The sequence below is a fragment of the Macrotis lagotis genome, chromosome X, assembly GCF_037893015.1.
Source record: "Macrotis lagotis isolate mMagLag1 chromosome X, bilby.v1.9.chrom.fasta, whole genome shotgun sequence".
Lineage (NCBI taxonomy): Eukaryota > Metazoa > Chordata > Mammalia > Peramelemorphia > Peramelidae > Macrotis > Macrotis lagotis.
In genome coordinates, this window is record NC_133666.1 from 464,542,259 (window position 1) to 464,569,149 (window position 26,891).

The window sequence follows — 26,891 nt, forward strand, 5'->3', positions numbered from 1 at the left end:
TTCATTCATGTAGTAAAGCAATTATGGAAGTTTATTATGTTAAAGTGAAGTATGTATGTCAACATGACAGTGGGTAAGGCAAAATTTAAGTTGTAATAAGCTCCAGAATCTTATTATCTAGTGATGAAGATGTGTTTTGGTCTGAGTAAAGTGCTACATTTAGCAGTTCTTTTACCAGAAGAGAAGGACTCAATAAGTCACCTAAGCTTGAGGGGATTTTTTGGAACAGATTCAGAAGATTCAGGACATCGGATGTTTCCAGGGGAGAAGAGAAAGAGAGAAAGACTGGACCAATTCATCTCCACCATCTCTCGTCTATATGTGTGGGTTGTTTAGTCAAGGTATCTTCCCATTTTGATGCCTGTAACTTCCCCTTGATTTTATAAATGTGCCACCCCCACTTATGCCCCTCTCCTTATACATAATGTACCAACCAAGGGATGAAGGTTTTGATGGAAAGGAGGAGAGACAGGGTGAAGATGTACTCCATTGAGAGAAAAGGAGGTTGAAACTATTGAGTGGCATTGTTATTTCCTACATGAGTCCGTTTTTCCTAACAAGTAATCTTGGAATATCTGATCTGGAGAATGGAGTACTAGGCAGTGGTGGGAGGGTTTGCTGAAGGAGATCACTCTCACCTATATTAGTCCTTACTAGTTTGATGACTGCTGCATATATAGCCTCAATCCTGCTCCCCTAGGGGTGCCTTGGGTGCCAGTCTCCAGAATCTGGCCTAGATTCTCAGTTCCTAGTCAAGAGGTACACCGTGGCATAGGATTCTGGTCCAGAGGAGAGAAACATCAGTGGCATCTCACAAAATCAGTTCAGGATGACTATTGTTTATACCAGTCTGGACAAGATATTTTCTTGTGAAGTAGCAAATATTTGTGGACTTATGTATGGAAGCAGGGTACACATATTCAGGACTGTACATTTACAATCCTATAAGTACAGTCCTACAGAGATAAGTGGACTAAGACTCATTTGGGATCTAATGATGGTACCTGGATCTCTTGTCAGGATGCATTAAGATAAAGAAAATTGTGGTTACTACTGCATATACCCATCTGCCCAAGGTTGGTCAGGGAGTTGTTATCCAGACTTATGGGCCTGCTACCTGGGCACAGGATGACAGTAAGGTTATGGAACCCCAATTTATATCCTGATTAGATTCCAAGCTATAATGTAAGCAATTACCAATTACACAGCTAGGACCTTGAATTTGCTAGTTAACTAAGCCATGCAAACAAGAGAGAGAGTTATTCAACACAGAATTGTATTAGAACAATCTATTACTTGGAGAAGGAGGAGTTTGTGGTAAATTGAATCTACCAAGTTGCTACCTAAAAGTATATGACATTTGGTAAGTAGTAAAAGAAATAAACAGGCACATCAGAAAATGGCATGTGTTCCTGTTCAAACCTAGAAAATAGGATGGGTCCATGTCTCTGATAATGAGGAAGTTAGTAGTCATGTCAATAACAAGGATTGTGATTTAAGAAAGACATCCCTAATAAGGGTTGGAACTCAAAATTCTTATTTAAAAAAAGAAAACTGGAGAACTGTATGGAATATGCGGGTATTTGTCTTCCACAAAAATTTGAAGGGGGATTGTTACTTTTCATTATAAAGACTAGGGTCTGCCTGTATTGGTGCCCATGGATAGGTATGGGAGTATAAGACAAGAAACTTAGTTTTAACCTGATCAAAACCTGAGATTAGATCAGGTCTTCCCCACCTAGTTTTGAGTTAACCTAGGGTCTGTGCCCTTCTCCTCTGTGCACTGCTCAAGGAAATTACTGTTCCCTCCCTGTGCTAATTACTATAATTAGTATATTGAGCAGGGTGGGGAAAAATGTATGGAGGTGATTGTACCAGTTAGATTGTGACCCTGGTTTATGATTGGCATGAAGGGAGGAACAATTCATTCAAGCTGCATATAAGAGTCGGCCTTGACATGATTCGGGACCTCTCTTCCCTTGAGAGTGGTGGTATTTTTTGTTAAGATTTCTTAATAAAAGTCATTTTAATTACTCTGGACTAAGTATTTATGAGCCATTGATAATAGTCATTTTCAGTATGAGGAATTAGGATTACGGGAAAGAAACACATAAGAGATATTTTTAAAAAAAGTGAATGCAGTGTGCATCAGATTCTGAAGGGTTTTTTGTTTTGTTTTTTGTTATTCTTCCTCTGGATGGGGAGAGCATTATCCATAGCCAGTCTAATAGAGCTGTCCTAGTTCTCAAACTGCTGAGAGCAGCTGTATCAATTCCTTTTTAATACAACTGATAAAATTGAAAACAAGTTAACAAAACTGCTAAATTTAGATATCCATTTCAGCAAAGTTCCTTCTAAAAGATTTGGTAAATTTATATCACTGAGTAGATGTAAATCACTTCCCTTTAGGTTGTTGACAAAGCAAGTCAGGGAACTGTTTCCATTTAAGTAAAGTAGGGGAGTAGCTGTCTGATGAATTGAATGGAACTTTGGAGAAGTGAATGTAGATCTCCTGGTACTTACCATGTGCCATTTTCCATCACTGAGAAAAGCAGGATGGGAGGCTTTTGCTCTCCCTTTCCCAAGATCAAACATGAAGTAGAGTTGTCCCCCATGAAGTTGAAGAGTTGCATAATCAACCTGGTTCTGATGAGCCATGTAGTAAATCAGACCACTTGAGGCAAAAGTTCGGATAGACAGCTGTACTGAAAGCCTTGTGTGGGGGGGAAACAGCTACTTTAGAAAAGAGCAAGTGGGTAAATGACGAGACTCATAGACTCAGACACTGGGAATTGAAGAGAATTGAAATCAGATCTTTCTAGGGTCAACAAGGTAATACAATGGATGGAGCACTGGATTTAAAGAAGACATGATATTAAATACAACCTCAGCTATTTGCTATCTGTGTGATCCTGGACAATTTCTTAATCTGCTCAGTTTCCATGTTTATACAATGAGAATTATAATATTATCTCCCTTCTAGGGTGATTGTGGAAGTAAAATGAGATAATATTTTCAAAGTGGTTAGCCTGCTGTCATATTAAATGTTATATAAACGTTAGTTGTTAATATTATTATCCCAAGTCCAACATTTGATATTAAGTGCATTAGATGACTTGAAAAGGAAGAAATGAAAGAAATAATTATTTATTAAGTGCCTACTATGAGTCAAGCACTTTATAAATATTACCTCATTTGGTCCTTATAATATCCCTGGTTGGTAGCTGTTTATTATGATTTTGATTTTACAGCTGAAGAAACTAAGGTAGAGAGAGGTTAAGGGACTTGCCCACCATCATATAGCTAGTAACTTTCTGAGGCTTCCTGTGTTCCACCCATTGTACCACCTACTACCTCTAAAAGCAACAATAAAGAGGAATACCAGATGCTTCTTTGGAATGCCTGAAATTTCTTCTATACTCCTCATAGGTTAAACTAAAAGTGATGGGCTATATAACAGCATTGAGACATACATACTTCTTTCTGATAGCAGAGTGATTGAAAGGTAAAACCAAGTGACTGCCTGCAGACAGTCCAAACTGATGGGCATTGGGGACATAGTCCGGTTCTCCATCTGTTGCACACTGTTCCTGCAATGACAAAAACAAAAACAAAAAACTTCAGAAGTCCAACATCTACAACATGTGCATCTAGCCCACCATTTCCTTACATTTCAGGAGTCAATCACCTAGGACTATGTGATCTAAGAATGGTTGTACATTTAAAAGTTTTATTGTATTTAGAAATGCAAAAACTATCTTTACTCAAGGGTTATTTAAAAAAAACAGACATACAGATTTGGCTTTCAGGCTGTGGGTTGCAAAACCTCTGTTCTAGAATATAAATAAAATGCCTATTAATACTATTTATTTTTTATTATGAAATTAATGAAAATTTAAATATGTTTGAGTTAAAAAGGCACATTCACAAAACCATTGATAAAATCTTAGTTTGATGGAGAGTTCCTTTCAACATTAAAAAGGAAATTTTTCTTTGTAATGATAAACCTTTATCCCTTTCTCCAGAATCTCCAATGACTCTCAGAGTGTCTTATATAAAAAAAAGTGTCATAATAAGGGCATAGAGTTTATTGGTACATTCCCCCAAAACAGGAAGCATTCAGGAGACTGGTGCAACTGTTGACAATTTGGGAAAATACACTTGTAACAAAAATGGCACCAGAGTTTCAGATCTCCTATTGCAGATGTATTGAAATAAACCTGGAGTTGAGAGGGAGGAAACCAGGTATGAAATGTGGTTGAGAGTCCTCAAGTGTGTTATAGAGCCTAAAAAGATTCAAAGAAAGGACGGCTAGGTGGCGCAGTGGATAGAGCACTGTCCCTGGGTCAGGAGTACCTGAGTTCAAATGCGGCTTCAGACATTAATTACCTAGCTCTGCATGGCCTTAGACAAGCCACTTAACCCCATTGCCTTGCAAAAACCTACAAAAATCAAAAACAACAACAAAAAAGATTCAAAGAATCCTGTAGCCTCTTGTCTATAAAAATAATATGTCAATAGAGTCCCTGAAGTTTTATAGGATCATAGATCTAAAGTAAGACAAGACCTTAGCTTTCCTAATTATTTCAACTTTCTCATCTTACAGATTGAAAAAAAAACTGAGATTCAGGTTAAGTAACTTGACCAAATAACTTGACACACAGCTATTAAATGGAAGAGCTGGTTATCAATCCCAGGTTTTCTGATTCCAAATCTGGCATCCTTTCCAATTCATTGTATTAGTAATTGTCCCCACCCAAACCATAATTATGAGCTGAATTAAGCTATATAGTTATTGCTTCTAGTTTTGGATAAAAATAATGTTAGGGTTTCCAATTTTGAACTCCAAAGCTTCAAGTATATTAACAAATTAATTTTTAGTAAAGCAATCATTGCTAGCATGATTTTAGTATCCATTTTTGTCCAGGAAAAAGTAAAAAAATGTTACCAAAGAGAAATAATGTTTTTGTTCAGTTATATTTGGCTTTTTGTGATCTCATAGCCATAGCACACTAGTATTATTCATGGGGTTTTCTTGGCAAAAATAATGGAATGATTTCCCATTTCCTTCTCCAGTGGATTAAGGCAAACAGAGATCAAGTTACTTGCCCAGGGTCTCATAGGTGCTAAGTGTCTGAAGTTAGAGTTGAACTCATGTATTCCTGACTTCAGTTCCAACATTCTATCCACTGAGCCATCTAGCTGTCTCCAAAGATTATTAATATTAACTAACAATTACTACTACCATGAATTAGATTATATGAATCTAATACCTAAAAGACTACTCTCCCACATTAGCTATTATGACATTTAATTTTCATGTTTAAATGTCACAATGTACTCTTGTACCAATATTTGTTAACCTGTCATATTGTATGCTTATGGTTGTAACAATCAGGGTTTGATCACATAGTTGCTTACAGGACTTGATAAGGGGTGAGCCTCTGGCTGAAGTTCAACATCCTCTACGTGGATAACTGGCCGAGGCTTTTCTGAAAGTAGGCAGCTGTCCATATCCACTTGTTCATAACTAATTGCATGGGTGAAATCCAAAAGCCTAGACAGAAAGGAAAACATAAATTAGCCTACCATGCTACACACACACACACACACACCCAAATATGCAGATAATTTCTGATACTGGATTATTTCAGAAATATTTTAAAGAAAATTAAAAAACCATGGCAATAACTGACATAATTATTGTTTAGTTTAATCTTTTCTTATTTTATATAAATATATATTTTTTTTAGTTTTTTTTTTTTTTGCAAGGCAATGGGGTTAAGTGGCTTGCCCAAGGTCACACAGCTAGGTAATTATTAAGTGTCTGATGCCGGATTTCAACTCAGGTACTCCTGATTCCAGGGCCGGTGCTCTATCCACTGTGCCACCTAGCTGCCCCTTAGTCTTTTTATGGTGTAGTTGAGACATATTATAATATTGTATAGATTCACATGTTGGGGGCAAGGTTAGATTCAGGTCATTCTGGTGCTTCATATTGAGAAGTGGAATGAAATGAGATAATTATAGACCTTCTTTTTTTACAAAGGAAGATTGCAAAGCTATAGTTTGGAAAGGATATGATAAAAAAATGCAGCATTGACTCAGTTGAGCACAGTTTCCCAGCCTCTATACAGGCCAGTCCTCCTAGTGGCCTGGCTTTTGTACTCAGTTTTCTACAACAATAATTGAACCTTAGTTTCCTAAATCAATTAAGTCTCAGGAATATTTTCAATCCCCTTTAAGGAAAAACTAGCCAAGTCAAAAAAGAAGCTGTATTATGATCCATTAGCAAAAGCTTATTTTTCACTTTTAGGGTACATATTTTTGGAATATTTATTTTTGGAAGCTTTAAATGTGGTAGCCCATTTCTACAATTATGATTTTGGTAAAGAACTTGGTAGAACAATAAGTTTACTGCCCAAAAATCTCAATATTAGGTTTCAATTTTTAACAAAAAAATTAATTTAACTTTAGTAAGCTCTTTTGTAATCATAAAAAAATTCACAACCGAGCCACCATTTCATTTCTTCTAATTACAACTTGTGTGGCATAATTAATCTGAAGTCAACTTTCTAGTGTGGCTCCAAAATTGAACGAAGAAATATACACAAGAAAAATTAAGTCACTTCCATGATATCATTCCAATCTATTTGTTACTCAAGTATTTTTAAAGATCTAGATGTTATACAGATACTAAAATTGGGCTATCCTGTAACAATAGAATCTCAAATTTCCATAGAATTTTGGGTTATCTATGCAGTAGAAATGGGTCACACATAACCAATGTTCATGTTAGAGTGGAATATAACAAGGACATATTCTTTTGAAAGTGTTGATTATATTAGACTTACTCCATATTGAAGATTAAGTTTTTTATACAACCATGAAAAGATCTCCTCATCCTGAAGATAGAAGTGCCCTCGCCTTCTGGGATTCCACCTATGTACAGGTTAGATACATTTATAGTCTTGCTTTCTGCCAGTGGCCCAAATTTCATTTCTGTGTGATTAGCTTCATCTACTTGTACTGTAATGACTCTGAAAATTACAAGAAAAAAGGCAAATGGTTGGTTTTTTTGTTGTTGTTTGTTTCTAAATGGACAAATCAATAACAAAGGATTGATCCATTCCATTAGTTTACTAAAACAACAAATTAAATAAGGTATAAATCACTACCAAACAATGGATGAATATTGCATGATGAGTTTTCACAACTTTGGCAATTAAAATACTTTACAAATATGTGAGATTGTTTAAGCAATAAAAACAAAGAATTTTATATTTTCTTTCTGTTTATCCTTTAAATAGTTAAATACGCACATACTTGTAGAGTAGGTACTAAATTGGGAAAACTGGCCATTCTAAATATTCCCAGCACCCTTTTACAACCCTCTATTGAAGTATTTACAAATATCCTGGCACCTTGCTATAATTACACCTTATGGCAGGGAGCAATTAAACATAAAAGCAGTCTACCATGGGTTCAAACCAAAAGGGGTTTGGTTATTCCAATATCAAAAGGAACTTATTATAAGGTAGTCCCACTTTTAAAGAAGTCTTAAAATATGGGTTCTCAGAGTTGGAATTATATATATATACTGAGATCTCAACATATCATGAGATAATGAACTCCGAATATTTCCATTTGTGAAAATAGCCATAAAAGTTATTACAATACAAGAATCATTATAATTAAATCATCTGTAACAGGAATATTTTCATTTAATGTTGATATAGTTGCTACATAAATGTGTATGTATTTCATTATGTATATTTTTAATACCTTTTATTCCTGATCAAAATGATGGAATGTTCTTGCCCATCACTGTATGTTCCTGTGGTCGAATGGAGGGTGGCTTTTCGAGTGGTCATCCCATCCCCAGGATTAATATGTACTTCAAGATGACCCTCAATCAGTATGATGGAGAAGAAGGGCTGTGAAAATTTCACATTAAGAGAGATTTTCCATAAGACATTGGTTTTCTAATTTTAATTCATAATGTTCTCTTTTATGTTATCTAATTACTTATTTTTCAAGCTTTTTTCAAGGAATTATCATAGATATCAATTAGAATTATCATAGTAAAGGTATATAAAATGTTTTATATGTTTCATTTAATAAATAAAAGTAGAAAGAAAAATAGAATATACTAAAGATATATATATATATATATTTGCAATTAAGATGAAAACATTCAAATTTGAAAGTAAATTGAACTTAAAATGGCAATTTTATGAGACTGTATAAAGATATTCCTATAAGAAGTCAAAAGATTAAGGAAAACTCTTGATAGTTTGGTCATTTATAGAAAAAAGTTTTTGTAAAATATGTTCTACAGGGAAATATACAGCATTAATATTTATTCAATGGTATAATTTTGGCTAAAAAGGATAACTTTGTTTCCAAACATGAAATTATTTATCAGATCATCCCTATAAATGCAATACTCAAACCCTAATTATTTCTGTTTCCTCATTTTTCATGACCTAGAATGACATTGCTTAAGCAACTAGAAAAAAAAATCAGAGATGTAAAGATGATAGGTTAGAGAATCCTAATCCCTCCTTTATTATTAATCCCATAATCCTTCCAGGTAGGTTCTACAAGGTAAAACTGAGGAATCTTAGAGATAAACTCTAACATTTAGGAAGAGAAATGTGAGATGATGCTAGAAAGATAGGTTAAAACCAAATTAACAGTAAGATAATATTTGTAAAAGTAGGTGTCCTATAAATGCTTAGTCCCTTCCTTCCTCCTTCACCCCCCCCCTTTATATTCTGGCCCACTGGAAAACAGGCTTCTAGAGAGGCCCAACAAAGTTCTTCTTGCTCCAAAAGCTCCAAAAGCACACATCAACACTTCCATTCTGGGGAGAAACTCAGTCTCGTACACCAGGAAAAGAAGATCAAGAGTACTGCAGGCAGTAACATCCCTTAGGACCTCAATCAGTCTTGCATGAGCATGGGTCAGCAAATTTAATCATTATTCTATTTACTTTTCAGAGGTTAAAACATATAATCTTTATTGGAATAGGACCTTAGCTGGGTGGACAAGTCTGCTGTTTCTTTTCCATTATATGCTTTCCTAGTAGACTTTCCATTGTGGGTATAGCTTCTTCCTACTTGCCTTTGGACAATTGTTTCTCTAATGCTAATCAAAGCAATTAGTGTAATTGTTCCAATACATAGACCTAGAAAGCCTATGAAGGCACTATCCTGTCTATCACTCAAAGATAGTTTACTCGTTAGTATATCTTCCCTTAATTAAGCATTAATGCACAATAATGATTTTACTCAAAATCTATACAAGTTTGAGTTTGTAGAACTTAAAACAGTTTAACTTCAGTAACTTAAATTTCCCCTGCTATTTTTTACTTTTTTTTTATTCTTTCAGATCCAGTTGTGACAGAGGAAGACAATAGATACCATAGTAACAGTCCTCTACTAAAATCTATTGAAGTTCAATGCTTGACATTTTAACATTACAAATGAATATTAACAATGATAGAAATACTGGAAGAAAATAGTATGGAAAAAAGGTGAACAACAATGGAAGCATTTTTTTTTACCTTTTCCCCCCCATTTTTAGTAAGGAGGATCATTTAAAGTACGGAGGATCATGTACCATAAGGAAACTACTGCTATGTGCAAAAGCTTATTTCTGAATTAATACAGATTATGACAGAAGTGACACGAAATAAGACATCACATTTTTATATTTTAAAAAAGTATTCTTAAACTTCTTAGTTTTTCCAAAGGTCTTTAATCTTCCCTATTTCTTTTAAGGGAATCATTATTCTTCCAGCTACCTAGGCTATCAACCAAATGAACCAATCTTTTACTCTTACTTAACCCTCCCATCCAATTATTTACCAAGTTGCCTTCACATATTCCTTCCATTCATCTTCCTCTCTCCACTCACAGCTACCTAGTTCAGATCCTTATAATCTTTCATTTGTATGGTTGTAATAGCTCAATTGGTCTTCCTACTTCCTGCTTCCCTCTTCAATCCATCTTTCTCACAATTGTCTAATCTTTCAAATGCATAGGTAATTATGTCACTAACCTTCTGAAGATGTTTCAATAGTTCCCTACTGCCTCTTGTAAAAAATGTGTTGTCTTTATTTTCAAAGAGGACCAATGACATCACAGAGTAATATTTGGATTTAAGTGAGGCAAGTTCCCAAAGACATTAAGCTTGTTGTCCATTCCAGAGTCATGAGAGCCCAGTGGCAGGACAAAAGTCAAGATGACAGATCATGGTCCAGGAGGCAGTGCCATCTTGGAATTTTGAATGATTGGCCAAGTGCTAAGTGTTCTTTCTTCATGATCTTGGAAGAAATTGTTCACATCTGATCATTACACTGAAGGAAGTTTTCACAACCTTGGGATAGATACCCCTCTAACTCATCGATGGATCTGAGCCCTATCAGTTGCCCTTAACTTGATTTAGCTTGCCTACTAAGATGGTTTACCAGGAGGTGACCTCTGGGCATGTTACTCATGAGATGAGAATTGAGAGCCAGGAATATACCAAAGGTGGATGAGTAGTCTTAAAAAGGACTGAACAAGCCTTCACACCAGAGATGTGGCATAGTATGACTCTAGTCTACCTTTACGACTCACTGCATATTACTTAATCCCTTTCACCCATTCCACCTGTTTGTTAGTCCCAACATTCCATCTCCTGCTTCTGTACTCATATCTGAATTACTTTTCCTTTTCACTACTACCTTTTAACATTTCTAACAAATCTTATGCTTCAACTCAGGTGCTATCCTTCTTGATCCTTAGAGCTGCTCTACCCTCATCAAAATTACTTTGTATACATACATTTAATTATTTGTATACATATTATAACCTTTTTTACTTATACCTAATAGAATATAGTCTCTTGAAGTCTAAGACTACTTTGTTTTGCTCCTTGAGCCATACACATAGTCATCTGTATTAGGTATTAAATAAGTATTTCTTAAACAGAATTGAATTGAATTTCTAGCTTCATAGTACTTAAGATAACTTACCACATGGGCCTGTCGACGACTTCTCTTGTCCTTTCCTTTGCTAAGGCCAGCCAGGATGATACCATTACTGTTATTGGTGGCAAATGTTGCCATCAACTCAGACTCTACTAACAGTGACTTTGGTGGCAATTCAATGTATCCATCATTCAAGATGCTAATGCTTCGGATAGGCTGTTTTATAAAAGGAAAATATGCTAATTATAGCTCATATTTATATAGTTTTCATGTTTTTTGAAATACTTCTCTCAAAACAACTATGGGAACCAGGGGGTACAAATATGATCTATTTTCTAAGCCCTGAAATGGTACAGAGGATATGGTATTAGACCTGAAATAAGGAAAACCTAAGTTCAAAACTAGTTTCTGACCCTTAGTAGCTCTGAGACCATGAAGATACTTATCTGTTTGCCTTAGCTTCCTCAACAGTAAAATGACAATAATAGTATCTTCTGCCCAGGATTAGTTATAAAGATCAAATGAGCTAATATTTGTAAAACACCTAGCACATTGACCTCTACATAGACATGGTATATAAATGCTGGCTATAGTGATTAATAATAATAATTATATTGAAACGCTCCAAAGTTGTGAGAAGTTACATGATTTGCCCATGGTCACATATCTGATGGTAGAGGATGTTCTACATTGAGATCCAAAATTAGAACTCTTTTTTTGTTGCCATGCTATAAATTGATCAAAATTGAATCTGTTGAGAGAGAAAAAATCATATCCTTGAGGAAAAATGAAAATATCAGAGATAACAAAATTATGTAGTACATAAGACAATTTTTTTTTAATTAGAGGTAATAGTCTTTGATCTTTGTTTAAATTCTACAATTCTTTTTCTGGATAAAGATGGTATTCTCCATCACAGATATCATAAAATTGTCCCTGATTAATGCACTAATGAAATGAGCAAGTTCATCAAGGTTGGTCATCACCCCCATGTTGCTGTTAGGGTACAATGTTCTTCTGGTTCTACTCCTCTCGCTCAGCAACAGTTCATGCAGGTCTTTCCAGGCTTTTCTGAAATCCCATCCCTCCTGACTTCTAATAGAACAATAGTGTTCCATAACACATACACACATATTTGATACACACACACACACACACACACACACACACACACACACACATACACACACACACAATTTGTTCAGTCATTCCCCAATTGATGGACATTCACTCAATTTCCAACTCTTTGCCACCACAAATATGGCTGCTATGAATATTTTTGTACAAGTGATGTTTTTATCCCTTTTCATGATCTCTTCAGGGTACAGAACCAGTAGCTGGATCAAAGGATATGCACATTTTTATTTCCCTTTGGTCATAATTCCCAATTGCTCTCCAGAAAGATTGGATGAGTTCACAGTTCCACCAACCAGAGTCCCAGATTTCCCACAGCCTTTCCAACATTAATCATTGTACTTTCTGGTCATGTTGGCCAATCTGGGAGGTGTGAGGTGGTACCTGAGAGCTGCTTTAATTTGCATTTCTCTAATCAGTAGTGATTTAGAGTAGTTTTTCATATGATATCAATAACATTGATTTCCTCATTTGTAAATTGCCTTTGCATATCCTTTGACTGTTTTTCAATTGGGGAATGATTTTTTTAAAAATAAATTTGATTCAGTTCTCTATATATTTTAGAAATGAGTCCTTCGTTTGATTTTGGTTACAGTGGTTTTGTTTGTGCAAAAGCTTTTTTAATTCAATGTAGTCAAAATTATCCAGTTTGCTTTTAATGATGTTTTCCATCTCTTCCTTGGTCATAAACTGCTTTCCTTTTCATAGATCAGACAGGAAAACTCTTCCTTGATCTCCTAGTTTGCTTATAATATTGTCTTTTATGTTTAAATCCTGCACCTATTTTGATCTTATCTTGGTAATGGGTGTGAGATGTTGGTCTAATCCAAGTTTCTGACGTACTAGCTTCCAATTTTCCCAATACCAAAACTAGAACTCTTAAAAGTCAAAAAGATACTGCCAACATATGAATTTGTTTTACCTGTCTACATTTATTTGGTAGAAAAGATGACTTTTTTGGGGGGGAGAGAAGGAGGGATTTGTAGAAGTAGAGGAGTAGTGATAGTGGTATTAGAAAAAAGAAAAAAATTTAAATGTCAATGAATCATTAAAAAACAAAAGAGAGAAGAATGCATTCAGAAAGAGAAGTAGACAACAGGGCAGTGTTAGAACTATTTAAATTTGAATTATAAAAGAAATAATTATTTAGTGGAAAAAATTCAGTTTCATATACAATTCTATTTTTCTATAAATATTAAAATGTACTTATTCATAGATTTTTATAAAACTCATAATAAAAAAGAAAGATTTTTTTTTGAAGGCAGTGGGGTTAAGTGACTTGCTCAAGGTCACACAACTAGATAATTATTAAGTGTCTGAGGCCACATTTGAACTCAGGTACTCTTGACTATCCACTGTGCCACCTAACTGCCCCCAAAAAGATATTTTTAAAAGAAAAAAAAGTTATACGAATTCAGGATGAATATCTTACAGTAGATTACCTATAATGGATACAGAAATGTAAAGGGGTTTTTTTTTTGGTTGTTGTCATGAAAAATTAACTATTTGTCTTGAATGTAAGGAAAAAAGTTCCCCCAAACAAAATCAGTTCTTCTGATTCCAAATCAGCCTTTCAGTTCCATTCTGCCCCAACATAGTCTCAATACATTCCTTCAAATAGTCCAATTACAGCAATACAATCTTTTTTGTTTTTAGGTTTTTGCAAGGCAAATGGGGTTAAATGGCTTGCCCAAGGCCACACAGCTAGGTAATTATTAAGTGTCTGAGACCGGATTTGAACCCAGGTACTCCTGACTCCAAGGCCGGTGCTTTATCCACTACACCACCTAGCCGCCCCAGCAATACAATCTTAATATAATATTTCATACCTCTAGTAAACACCCTTTTCTCACTCCATAAGAATTTCTGAGTAAGTCAAATGTAGATCTAGATATTTCCAGGCTTTTAATACAGCCTACATATGATCTGCTAGTAAGTCCTTTCCTAGAGGGAAAAGAAAATTAAAAAAAGGAATTATTAGGTTTGATTTCAAATTTATAATTTTTGATATGAAGTATAAAATAGATCTAATATAGATAAGATACTTCCTAAAATGGTAAAAACAGCTTATTCTAGATTGCTAAAAACGTCTTATCCAGAATTGAACATGTGACTAAGACATATTTCAATTTATTACACATTTCTTCAGCAAAAATATTTTTATTCAGAGACTTGCTTGATATAGTTATAGAGATATCTAATGATATCTTTGATTCCTATGAAACTCTGATAATCCTAACATTTTTACTATTTATAATAAAATAGAGCCTAAGTATCTTTTTAAAATTTTTTTTTGAGCCTAAGTATCTTAAAAAAACACATTCTATCTTGTGGAAATTTCATCACAATAATTTTGTGTATCATAGATTTCTTTTTCCTTCCTTCCTTCCTTCCTTCCTTCCTTCCTTCCTTCCTTCCTTCCTTCCTTCCTTCCTTCCTTTCTTTTTCTTTCTTTTATTGAGGCCTTTGTATAAGTGATTTGCCCAAAGTCACACACCTAATAAATATCGAGTGTCTAAAGTCAGTTCTTCTGCCATCAGAGGCAGTTTTCTATCCACTCCCTCAATATAGACTTTCACATATTCCCAAAGACCCAAATGTGGCAGAATAAAGCCTCTCAGAAGGCAAGGGCATTTTATCTTTCCATCCCCAGCTAGCAGTCCCTGAAAAGCAGTAGGTACCTAATAGATGCTTGTTTAATGGAATTTAACTAGACTACAAGTAATTTGATTTTCTTTGGCCATCTATGGGGCAAGAAGAACCAAGGAAAACCATTCATGTTGCTTACCTGTGACCTTGGCTTTCAGCTAAACATAACAATTTCATTCCAATTTATTTTCTCTCATTCTGCCTGTCTGCCTCTGTTTCTTTTTCTCTCTGTGTCACTGTCTCTGTCTCTATGTTTTTCTCCCTCTGTCTCTCTCCCTCTTTTCCTCCCTCCCGTATTGTTTCCATTTCTCTGTCTTTGTCTCTTTGTCTCTCTCTCCTCCCCTTTATATTTATTCTATCTATCTATCTATCTATCTATCTATCTATCTATCTATCTATCTATCCATCCAATAAAATATAGAATACAATGAAAATGATTTATACTTTTATTGGTGAATGGCAATTACTGTTAGGTCATAAGAGACAATGATGCTTTTAGGGGTCATTAAAGACTATTTATCTAGTCTATATATATATATTTAGATTTTTGCAAGGCAATGGGGTTAAGTGGCTTGCCCAAGGCCACACGGCTAGGTAATTATTAAGTGTCTTAGTCTGGGTTTGAACTCAGGTATTCCTGACTCCAGGGCCGGTGCTTTATCCACTGCACCACCTAGCCGCCCCTATCTAGTCTATATTAAAGGAAGACTGAACTTTTGTAGTTGCTCTTTTTATAATAGTTAATTGTCACTTCTTGCTTTTATTATTTTACATGGGAAAGCATATAATGAGATTTGCTAAATCAATAATTTTAATTTTACATATAAAGAAAAGTTCGTAGAGTTAGTCTTGACAACTTCAGATATTTTTTGTACAGGGGTTTACTCCACTGTTGATAAATTTTTTAATAAATTCCTAAGTTTGCAATTGTTTTTAAGAGTCAGTAAATAAATATTTATTCAGAACCTACTCAGTATCATTATTTATTCAGAACCTACTCAGTATATTACTGAGCAAAGAAAGAAAGTCATAATACTAATCCTTGCCCTTGAGGGGAAGATGACAATACAAATAGATACACTTGAAATAATCAATAGAGGGAAGGGAGCTCAGGAAAGGATTCGGTGAGACTTTAGCTGGAACTTGAAACCAGAGTAGCTCCGAAAAACGGATTATTAGATGATCTATTTGATATTGATTATATTATTCTGTGAATTACCTCATACACTGGAAACTGAATCACTATACACATGGCCAGTACTCTATACTCTAATAGAATACTTTCACTGTCTGCTGATGCTTATGTCCTAGTTCTTTAAATCAAAAATACTAAAAGATCTTTTATAATATCTATATCTATATGGTAAGAAGTAAGGTCAATGGTATTCCCATAGGCCAATATCAACCCTATAAAAGGATTCCATTGTTTTCTATTTGAAGAAATATGAATCTGTTACCCAAAGAGAGAGACTATACACCAACATCTCTTGAAAATTTCAGTTTCAATTTATTAAAAAATGCTGGGACCAAAATAATTAAATAAATCAAATAATTCAAAAGATATTTACTTACTATACTAGATGCTGGGGGTATGTAAAGTATAAATAAGGCACTATCCTTATTCTAATGAAGTTACCAGATAACTATTATAAATAATAATACATAATGTACATTTTTATAAAAGTTTAAGAAAAAAGTGAGCCTCTTACATTAGACATTGGGGAAAGAAAAAAGATTAGGTAATCCTTCATGGTAGAGTGGTATTTCAGTTGGGTAGATAGAGATGTTACAACATTCCATACATAAAGAGTTTTTCTGAGGAAAATCCCAGAAGTGGGAAAACTTGAAGCATGTTCAGGTGACAGAAATCATTTCAGTTTGGTTACCTATCCCTATAGAACAAATAGTAGGAGGATAATGCTATATTTATCTTTACTTGGAGCTACTAAAGGTTTGAGAGTAGAGAAATGACATGACCAGATCTTTTTGTACTGGAAAGGAAAACAGAGGATGTGGGAGGCCTCACTGAGGGATCTAGTACAATCAAACTTTTATTTCTGAGGATGACAAGGACTGGGAGAGGAAGAGGAGGAGGATAAAAACTGATAGATGTGAAAGATTCTGGGAATGTATAATTGACTAGATTTGGAAACTAATTGTATATGAAAAATGAAGGAAAAAGAAAAAGTCAAAGTTAATAAGGTGATAAATATGGGAAAGACAAGGAGTTGTGGTGCCATTTACAAAATTATGAACTATAATTCTGATAAACACTTTATTTTTTTGAATTATAAAGATTTTATTTATTTTGAGTTTTACTATTTTCCCCCTAATCTTACTTCCCTCCCCCACCCCCCCACAGAAGGCAATTTGCCAGTCTTTACATTGTTTCCATGGTATAGATTGATACAAATTGAATGTGATGAGAGAGAAATCATATCCTTAAGGAAGAAACATAAAGTATAAGAGATAGCAAGATCAGACAATAAGATATCAGTTTTTTTGCTAAATTAAATGTAACAGTCCTTGGTCTTTGTTCAAACTCCACAATTCTTTCTCTGGATACAGATGGTATTCTACATTGCAGAGAGCCCTAAATTGTCCCTGATTGTTGCACTGATGGAATGAGCAAGTCCATCAAGGTTGATCATTGACCCCATGTTGCTCTTAGGGTGTACAATGTTTTTCTGGTTCTGCCCATCTCACTCAGCATCAGTTCATGCAAATCCCTCCAGGCTTCTCTGAATTCCTATCCCTCCTGGTTTCTAATAAAACAATAGTATAAAAACTGTTTATTTTAACCATCATTTTCTTCACCACAAACCAACTGGTATGTTGATTAAAATTAGATAATCTATAGCAGTAAAGAAATTCTCTTTTCTAACATACCTTACAACTCTTGTTCTGGGCAATCCACCAACATAAATTGGATCCTTATTCAAGCGATTTAGATCAGATGACTCTCCAGGAGATTCACCTTGCTTTGTTTCCTTAGAAGTGGTATTATATGCATCAAAAACTGCTAAGAGTCCTACAAGGTGGACAAATCAGAAAATCAGGATAGCTTTCCAAAGTAACATTTTTATATGTTAAATTCTATGTTTATTCCTAGTTTAAGCAGGGAGATGTCAAGTCTCAAAGTGTAAATTTAAAAAAAAAATCTTTAGTCATGGACTTTGATAAGATTATGAGTTAATAAACCTAACCAACACCACAGTACAAAATTTAATACATATTTATCTAAAGGAAAGGTGTATATATAATGGATACATTTAATATTCATTAAATAAATTTTAGGATCATAGAGAACAAGATTACAGATTTAGATTTAGAAGAAATTTTAGAGATCCTCCCATCCTCATTTATTAAATGAGATCCAGAAAGATTGATATTTGTCCAAGGTAACACAAGCATCAAACTCAGGATTTGAACTTGAGTCCTCTGGTTCAAATCCAGTACTTTTTTCCATTGTCCCATGCTGTTTCTTTCCATCACTTGAGTTCCTAATAAATGTAAATATTATGTAGTTGCTGATTTCCTTTCAATTTTTAAAGCTGGAAAATATACCATTTTCGATGAACAAGGCACAGTACTCCCTTTTATTAAACATCATTTTAATGTCACCATAATTTATAAGGACAAATACAACAGAAATGATTTTCATAACCATACCATTCAGAAACATTCAAAATAACATAAAAGAGTTATATTCCAGGAAGTATTGTCTTTCAGTACAGAGACATTCATTCCAATCCATTCATAATATTTCTTACCTTGCTTTTTGTTACGTTGGAATGCAATCTTGTACCAGGTTCCATTATTGTAACGTTTGTCTGTAATAAGAGCAAGAGGCCCTGAACCCAAGTCAACAGTTAGTTTAACTTTGCCATTGACAAGCTCAATAGAGAGGAAATCCTTCTGTTGAAGAAAAAAGAACAATAACAAAGATAGTTATCTATTGGTACATTTTCATGATAAGATTTTTCATAAATAGTAATGCAATTTTAAAGGAAAAATCTAAGAAGATTTGACACAGGCAAATGACCAAACAAAAACCCAATAGAAAAAAAAATCTCAAATTTTATTGAAAGTCTATGGAAGGATTCCAATGTTCAGTATCCTTTTCCTAATGGATTACACAATATATTCTTATAGCCAATTGTGAACTTAGTCTTCTCTTAAGACTTGGGAGATTGGTATTTTCAGCACAGAAAATTCCCATAAAGTAATAGCATCTCAGACCTGTTAGAGCCTTTAGAAGGTCATGTAGTGACAACTGCATCAGAGATGTGCCCCAAAATTGTGAATGTAGAATTCTCTTAAAAACCTTCAATTATGATGTAGTTACATTATTATTATTATTATTATTTATTATCATTATCATTATCATCATCATCATCATTGTTTTTGGTTATTGCAAGGTAAGGGGGTTGAGTGACTTGCCCAAGATCACACAGCTAGGTAATTAGCAAGTGTCTGAGGTCGGATTTGAACTCAGAACCTCCTGACTCCAGGGCCTGTGCTCTATTCACTGCACCACCTAGCTGCCCCAAAATTACAATATTTTCCAAGGAAATCCATTCCCCTTTTAGATAGCTTTAATTATTACAAAGTTTTTCCTTCCCTTGAATTGACATCTACTACTGTCTTTGCACTTACGCAGTACTCCAAATTGTCTTCTAAAATAAAACAAAATAAATCTAATCCCTCTCTATTATGTCATTCTTTCAAATATTTGAACACCTAACATGTCCCTTCTAAAAATTACAAGCTCCTACAAATTTAATATTTCCGTGGCATAGCTTCAAGTTCCTCTTACCTTCCTGTTTGTCTCATGTTCCTAGATTTTTTAAAATTTTCATTTATTTAAGGCAATGGGGTTAAGTGACTTGTCCAAGGTCACACAACTAAGCAATTATTAAGTGTCTGAGCCTGTAATTGAACTCAGGTCCTTCTGACTAGGTGCTCTATCCACTGCACCACCTAGCTGCCCCCTCATGGTCTTATTTTTAAATGTTCTGAAAAAATCTGGAGACTAAGTGTGACCACAATACTGCACATTGGTGAGATTATTACAGAAGATAAAAGGATTATCACTTTTTAAATCTAGACCCATTTTTTTTTGACTGAGAGATATGGGAGTGAAACAGGGCTAGGATGGATCCAAAGCTATGATTTCATAAATGTAGGAGAATTCCCATGTAGAATTTTCTTCCATAATAATTTACAGTCTTACAGCAGTGTTGGAACAAGTTTTTCAAGGAACATTAGGAGGTTATGAGTTTGCCTAGGGCTGCTGCAAAGTTTTGAATATTGTCTTATTTCAAGGTAGCAGAACATTTAGAAATGATTTTATTTAATATAAATTCTACACACCCAGCATACTATAATAAGCATATTTCCCAAACAAATACTAATTGCCTATTACATGTATTCCTAACATTCAAACCCATCTGACCTTGAATTCTTAAAGAACTCATTAAAAATACCTGCTCTTATTGAAGAGATACTGTTTAGATTGTCATACTATATAAGTTTCTGATTCTTTTTAGATCTCCCAAATCTCCTACACTGTTGAGTTTATTGTGCTGCCTCCTGGTAAAAAAATACCATACTCTTGAGTTTAAAAAAGTATGAGAACTACTGTCCTACAGAATCTTCTGAGACATTAACAGGTTAGATGGCTTCCTTAAGTAATGAGTGGTCAGTAGAGTAGTAATAAGTAGTCAGTAGAATCAGTAATAGAACTTGATCCAAATTCTCCTGTATAAAGCTAACCTTCTATCCAGAAAACCATTCCATGTCTTCATGTCTGTAAACCCTCCTTCTATTAATGTGGCTTTAGGATTTAGGCTTTAGGATTGCTTTAGCCTTTTGGCTGTCACTCAAATTGCTTACTTGTATTGAACTTGCAAACCCTTTCTGATGAGATGAGAAGGGTTAGCTGAAAAAGCTGGAATATCAAGTTCCAATAACAAGAAATTCATAAAAAACCATTCTAGGCAAGCATTCATTAAAAAAAATGTAACCATTGGATGTTAAATATACAAAGGAACTGAGAGCCATTAAGATCCCAAGCATTTATATAATAATCTAAAAATACACCAATTGCTATATAAAAAGTTTCTTACTGTGCCATTAGAAGCAAGGTAGAGGAGAAGCCCATTAGGTGAAAAGGTACTGAAAAGCATTATTATCTGAGTCACAGTGGAACGGAGTGTCTTTTCCACAATTGAATATCCACTACCATCAAAATAAAACGAGGAATCTTCATTCTGTGAACTATAAAATAAAAGAATCAATAATATACAATCTGTTTCCAGATAGGTAACATGTGTGTTTTTTTTTTTTTAATGTTTAATTCTGTTTCTTTTTCCCATCCAAATTTTGGTAGCGCTATTGTCACCAATGAATCCAAATAACAGGAATTTAATCTTGGTAATGAGAAGGGAATTGATCTTTACAGGATTCATCTAAAAGGAAAATTCTCACATAGATGAATAACTAGTATGATTCTTTCTACCTAAAGACTGAAGTACTATTATAAATGTCTTTTTCCCCTCTCTTATCTTACTTTTCTCCTTTTTGTGTTATCATCTATCGCCCTCTGCTGCTTCTAAGTAATACAACAGTTAAGGACTAGTAGAACTCATATGTGCTTTTTAAGTATCAGAAATTATCTAGAAATGATAGATGTTGGAAAATTACTGGATTATGGTAAAAATAATGATTTCAAAGATTTGGGAACTCTCTACTCCAATGGAAATTGCAAGAAACCAATCTATAAGCTTGTAATTAAAATCTTAGCGATTTGTCTGGGGCTTAGTCACATCATCACAAGTGTTCTTGTCTTCACATCTATCATCCTATCTACTAAACTGTCTACTTCAAACAGCCTTATTTTAAGCCTATTTATTAGACTCACAAAAGAATATTAATGTACATATCCATCAAATTTATCTCTTCTACAAAAAAAGGGGGCAGGCAAGACATGTATATGTTAGATAAATTCAAAAAATATTGTCTGGAACATTAATTTAAATTGCTCACTGAAATGCTTTGAACTTGAGAATGTATTCATTATCATATATATATCATGTGGAACCATTTTTTTCCAATTTGAAGTTACATTTTCAAATATTTATGCTAAACAAAACTGACATTTAAAACAGAAATATCAGGGTATAATGATGAGCATATGGGATCTGTAGTGTGGAATTTCTGAACTAAAATTCTAATTCAGACTCTGCCTCTTAGGTTGCCCTTAAGTCCCAACTAAAATCCAGCCATCAGTAGGAAACTTTCCCTAACCTTCCTAATTCCACTTCTTTCCCACTTTTAATAATTCCTATTTACCTTGCTCTGCATATAATTTTGTTTGCCTGCTGTCTCATCCATTAGTATGCAAAGCTTGAGAGCAGGGACGTGTCTTTTGCCTCTTTTTGTAAAGCACAGTCCCTGACCCATAGGAAGCATTATATGATTGTTAGTTACTATTTTTTTTTTTAGATTGCAAGCTCCTTGAGGGCAGAAACTGTCTTTTGTCTCTTTTTAAAAAAAAATCCACTGCTTAGCACCCCTGGCACAGTCTGTGCTTAATAAGTATTTATTGATTAATTTATCCTAAGCAACTTCCATTTTTCAGTTTCTTCATTTGTAAAATAAGGGATTTGGACTCAACAGTTCCATCTAACTAGATCTATAATCCTATGAAATATTGCCAAATTATGTTTCTGATTTTTTTGTAAAGGTTTGTGGAAGCATCAAGAAAAGATGAGAATCCAGTGTAATTCATATGCATGTCTGGAGGGATATGTAAAGGTACATAAAGGAATTAAGTGATTTTGCACACCTACTTATATCTAAGACATCCCAGAGCTGGTCCTGAAGCCAACTTCTATTGGCTCAGAGTGATCACATCATATCTAAAGCAGAAATCTCACAGTTTGGTTTTTCTGTGTGTACTACTCAAGGTGATACCAGGAACCCATTATTTCAGCCCAAGACCAACATCCTCTTCCAGTTCCCAGTGCCCTAGCTCATTTCCTTAAATGGTCCTGATTCTATTAGTCATCCATCTCCTTTCATTGGATTTCAGTTAGAATACAAGTGGACTGGGTATAAAACTTTGGAGTTCAGTGCCAGTGACTTGGTAGTGAAGCACTCCACCAGTAAGGCACACACAGATGAGTCCTGGATACTGGTAATAAATAGTCTTGATTTTGTTGGAAAGAAATAGTTTTAATATCTTCACTGTTGTTAGATACCTTATTCCTCTATTACTTCAAACTAGGAGAGAATGAGTTTTTCTGGCTGTCAAAGCTTTCCTTCTTCTCCATCTTCATCATGGATACTCAGGGACACTTTAAGAAATTCTCTAGAACATATACTTAATAATCACGGTGAAAACTAAAGTTTTCTTGCAATTCATTTAATTTCTATAAGCTTTGTTTATGAGAAAGTGGCTTTCCTAAATAAACTGGCAGTAAGATACATGCTTGGTACACTTCTATTTTGTCTTATCCTATATTTCACTACTCTTGACATACTCAGAACTATATATTTAGAGACATCTCTATTCCAAATATTTATTTGAACTATTTATGTCTGACCTGAGATAAAGCAATCTGAGTTTGTATTGGTCTGATCAGCCACAGTCAGACACTTGACTCCAATATAGAGGTGTCATTTTGGACTTCTTTGAGAATGGACAACAACCAACCATCTCTTTCAAAATGTTAAAAGTATATTTGGAAAAACAAATAAAATTACCTCACAGTGGGGATTTTTAATTTTTTTAAAAATGTTAGACCCTATTAGCAACCTGTAAAGCTTATGTATATTTTTCTCTGACTAAAAAAATATAATGGAAGAAAATGGGAAATTTTGATTTGAGGTTAATGAAAATAAATGAGAAATTTTTACCTATCCAATCACATGACCACTTTGAAATATATCCCCAAACCCCAGGTTTAGATCCTTCATCTTAAATAGACTGATTTATGATTCAAATTTAATTAATTCAAATTGAATAATTTAAAATCATTTCTTAAGTGCTTATCATGCACAGAGTACTTACAATACTAGTAACTGGAGGATATACAAATGTGAGAGGATACTAATCCTCTCCACTTACGGGTGAATAAGATATGAAAATAGATAATCATACTTTGTTAATGTTTTGCTTCATCATTGTGGATGGAAATTAACCTGCCTGACAGCAGTTCTTTCATGAGTAGTAGAAGGTCTTTGTAGGTTTTTGTTTTTATTCATTTCAATTGCATCTGACTGTCCATGTGCCCAATTGAGAATTTTTCTTGGCAAAGATACTGGACTAGTATACCATTTCCTTCTCCAGTTCATTTTACAAATGAGGAAACTGAGGCAAGCAGGGTGAAGTGAGTTGCCCAGGATCACATAACTAGTAAGTGTCTGGGCCAGATTTGAACTCAGGAAGATTAATTTTCCTGACTCAAGGTCCAGTATTCTATTTACTTCACCACCTAACTGCCTTTTATGGCTATCTGTGGCCAAAATATTCATTCCCCTGTAGTCACTTTACTGCAGAGGTTTTCCATGCTTGGGAAGGTCAATCTATGGACATCAAACATGCTGTTTGTCACAGGGTTCATATAGTCCTATCCATATTCCACTAAATCTGTGAGGGCTTAATCTATTGGTCTTACTGTTCCCAACATTTCTTGCTGCCCTTGTAGAGACTGTTCACTGTTCTTAGAATCTCTTCCCTCAAGGCAAATGAGATATCTCCCTAAAATGAGAACTTTCTACCTCTTGAAAACATATTATATTATACTATTCTTTATAAAACTCTGCATTTGTCTGTCTGTATACATGTTCTCTCTCTCTCTCTCCAACAGAATGTAAGCATTTGGTTTTTGTCTTTGTATCCTCAGTGCCACACATATAGAATCTTGTAAAGAAAAAAGGCTTCTAAGAATTATTGAATTAAATTGAATTATGTAGAAGTTAGGTTCAAGATCTGATTCTTTAGAAGTACTTGGATAAATAAAATGATAGGCAGAGAAGAGTGCTGGTTTCCTTCCAGTAGAATAAGCTTCTCCTGGTCAGGAACAGGTTTATTTTTGTCCTCATGTCCCCCGTTTCTTGCACCTAATGGGTGCATTATAAATACTTATTGAATTGAATTATGTTCATTCAAAAGAAATGTTTTGTTCTGACTTTAAAAACCTTGCAACAACAAAACAATAATAGGAGTCAAATGTGAAATCAATATATTGATGAATTGTCCAAAATTATAAAGGACATGATTATATTTATATTGTAGTTTATAAGAAAAAACAACAAAAACAAGGTATTGATCCAATTCAAAACCAAATCATCTGGGAACTGGGGGAAAAGATTTGATGTAATATGAGGTTAATTAATCACACATTATAGTGAATACCTTCATTCTAACCTTTTGTCCAATAGGCAACCCAACTCAATTAGAAACATCAGATTTAGATGAAAATAACTCAATGAATTTAGCACTATAGAATGAAGTGCATTTTCAGAAATGAACAGTCAGAAAGGTCTAATAATAACTATATTTATGAAATGATTTCTATTTGCTTAAACTAAATGTATCTGACCTGCTTAATTAGAGAAACACAAAACCATAGTTTTAAGCCTGGAAGGTAACCTTTGAAGTAATCTAATCCAACTCCCTTATTTTACAGATGAAGGAACTGAGGTCAAGGGAAGTTAAGTGATTTGTTTACTACTCCAAGACAAATAAGTGCCTGAGGTGGGATTTAAATTTAGGCCCTCTGGTTCTGGGTTTATTCGATTTCTATTATACCCTGCTGTCTCATGAGCCCAGGGATGCTGGGATCTAGTAAAGCATATGTTTCTTAACTTTGAAAAAAGGAGTTGGTAATAAAATGAAAATATGTTCATATTCCCAATTGCAAGTGATATTTAATTTCAATAAGCCTCCTAGAAAATGAAAGATTAAGAGAAAAAAAAGGCATGGACCATTCTAAATATTTTCCAACTTTAGAAATATTTGGAAGTAGATAATCGCACTACTTGTTTCTATCAGAAATTACAACAAAATCTGGTCCTATTAGATTATCTGATTACCATTACCATTTAACAAATTTTAGATTATTATACTAATTTTTTTTTTGTGAGGCAGTCACAGGATCATAGAGCTAGTAATCTGTGTAGTCTGAGGATAGATTTGAAATTAGGTCCTCCTGGTTTCAGAGTCAGGGTTCTATTAACTGCAGCACTTAGCTGCCCATTATACTGATCTTTTAAAAAATCATATTAACTCTCTAGTCATATCATTGCTTAAAAGTTTTCTCCCTGCTATCTACCAACTACAATTCAAAATAGCACACTAGTAGACAGATACAAAAGATATGACAGAGGCAAATTCAAGAACACTTAGCAAATTATTAGATATGGGGGATGAAGTTTAAGGATGATTCTAAGATGTCCATGAAGTAAAGGGTGAGCAACTGGAAAATTAGCGATACAATGAGTAGTAACACCTAAGAAGAACAAGCAGACTTGAGAGGAAGATTAAGTTTATGGATTTCAGTTCTGGACATCTTGAGTTTAAAAAGGTGAGATCTCTAGGACATATGCTGGATAGCTAGAGATATAACATTAGAGGTTGGGGCTGGATATAAAGATGTGGGAATCACATGCATGAGGATAAGAATTAGAATCAGGGGAGAGGATTATATTCCCAAGGGTGAGAAGATAGAAGGTGAACAAAAAAAAAGTGAGGAAAGAGCTTGACAGGAGCTAGGGAAAGGATGATAGAGCATCAAACAAGACAGAGAGGAAACCATTAGAGAGCAGGTGGGAGGAGAAACAGAAAAGAGGGATGTTACGGAAGGGGAGAAAATAGTCAAAAGGAATTAATGGTCATCAGTATCATACAGTAAATGATTCATACATGAAGATTGAGAAAAGAATATTGGATTTTATATTTAAGAGATTGTTAAGTGACTTGGAGAATGTGGCTTCAATAGATTGGTGAGGTCAAGTTAAGTAGAGTTAATGACTGAAAGGGGGAGGAAATAGAGTAACTTCATGGAGAAGACTATCTAGGCTAGCAGCTAAGGGTACAGAATGATGATGTTAAGTT

The 26,891-nt window shown here is 34.3% G+C and overlaps 1 protein-coding gene across 2 annotated transcripts in view; it reads right to left on the minus strand.

Moving 5' to 3' along the window:
• Positions 1-26,891, minus strand: part of LAMA1 (laminin subunit alpha 1) — a 207,847-nt gene that overhangs the window by 22,355 nt on the left and 158,601 nt on the right. For both annotated transcript variants that reach the window (XM_074201152.1, XM_074201153.1), the window contains exons 49-58: positions 20,896-21,046; positions 18,538-18,682; positions 17,654-17,795; positions 13,945-14,059; positions 11,027-11,197; positions 7,786-7,937; positions 6,855-7,040; positions 5,422-5,557; positions 3,478-3,590; positions 2,524-2,713 (exon numbers count right to left, since the gene is read on the minus strand). In XM_074201152.1, the coding sequence (XP_074057253.1) occupies positions 2,524-2,713; positions 3,478-3,590; positions 5,422-5,557; positions 6,855-7,040; positions 7,786-7,937; positions 11,027-11,197; positions 13,945-14,059; positions 17,654-17,795; positions 18,538-18,682; positions 20,896-21,046 (1,501 nt within the window). The remainder of the gene's footprint in view (positions 1-2,523; positions 2,714-3,477; positions 3,591-5,421; positions 5,558-6,854; positions 7,041-7,785; positions 7,938-11,026; positions 11,198-13,944; positions 14,060-17,653; positions 17,796-18,537; positions 18,683-20,895; positions 21,047-26,891) is intronic.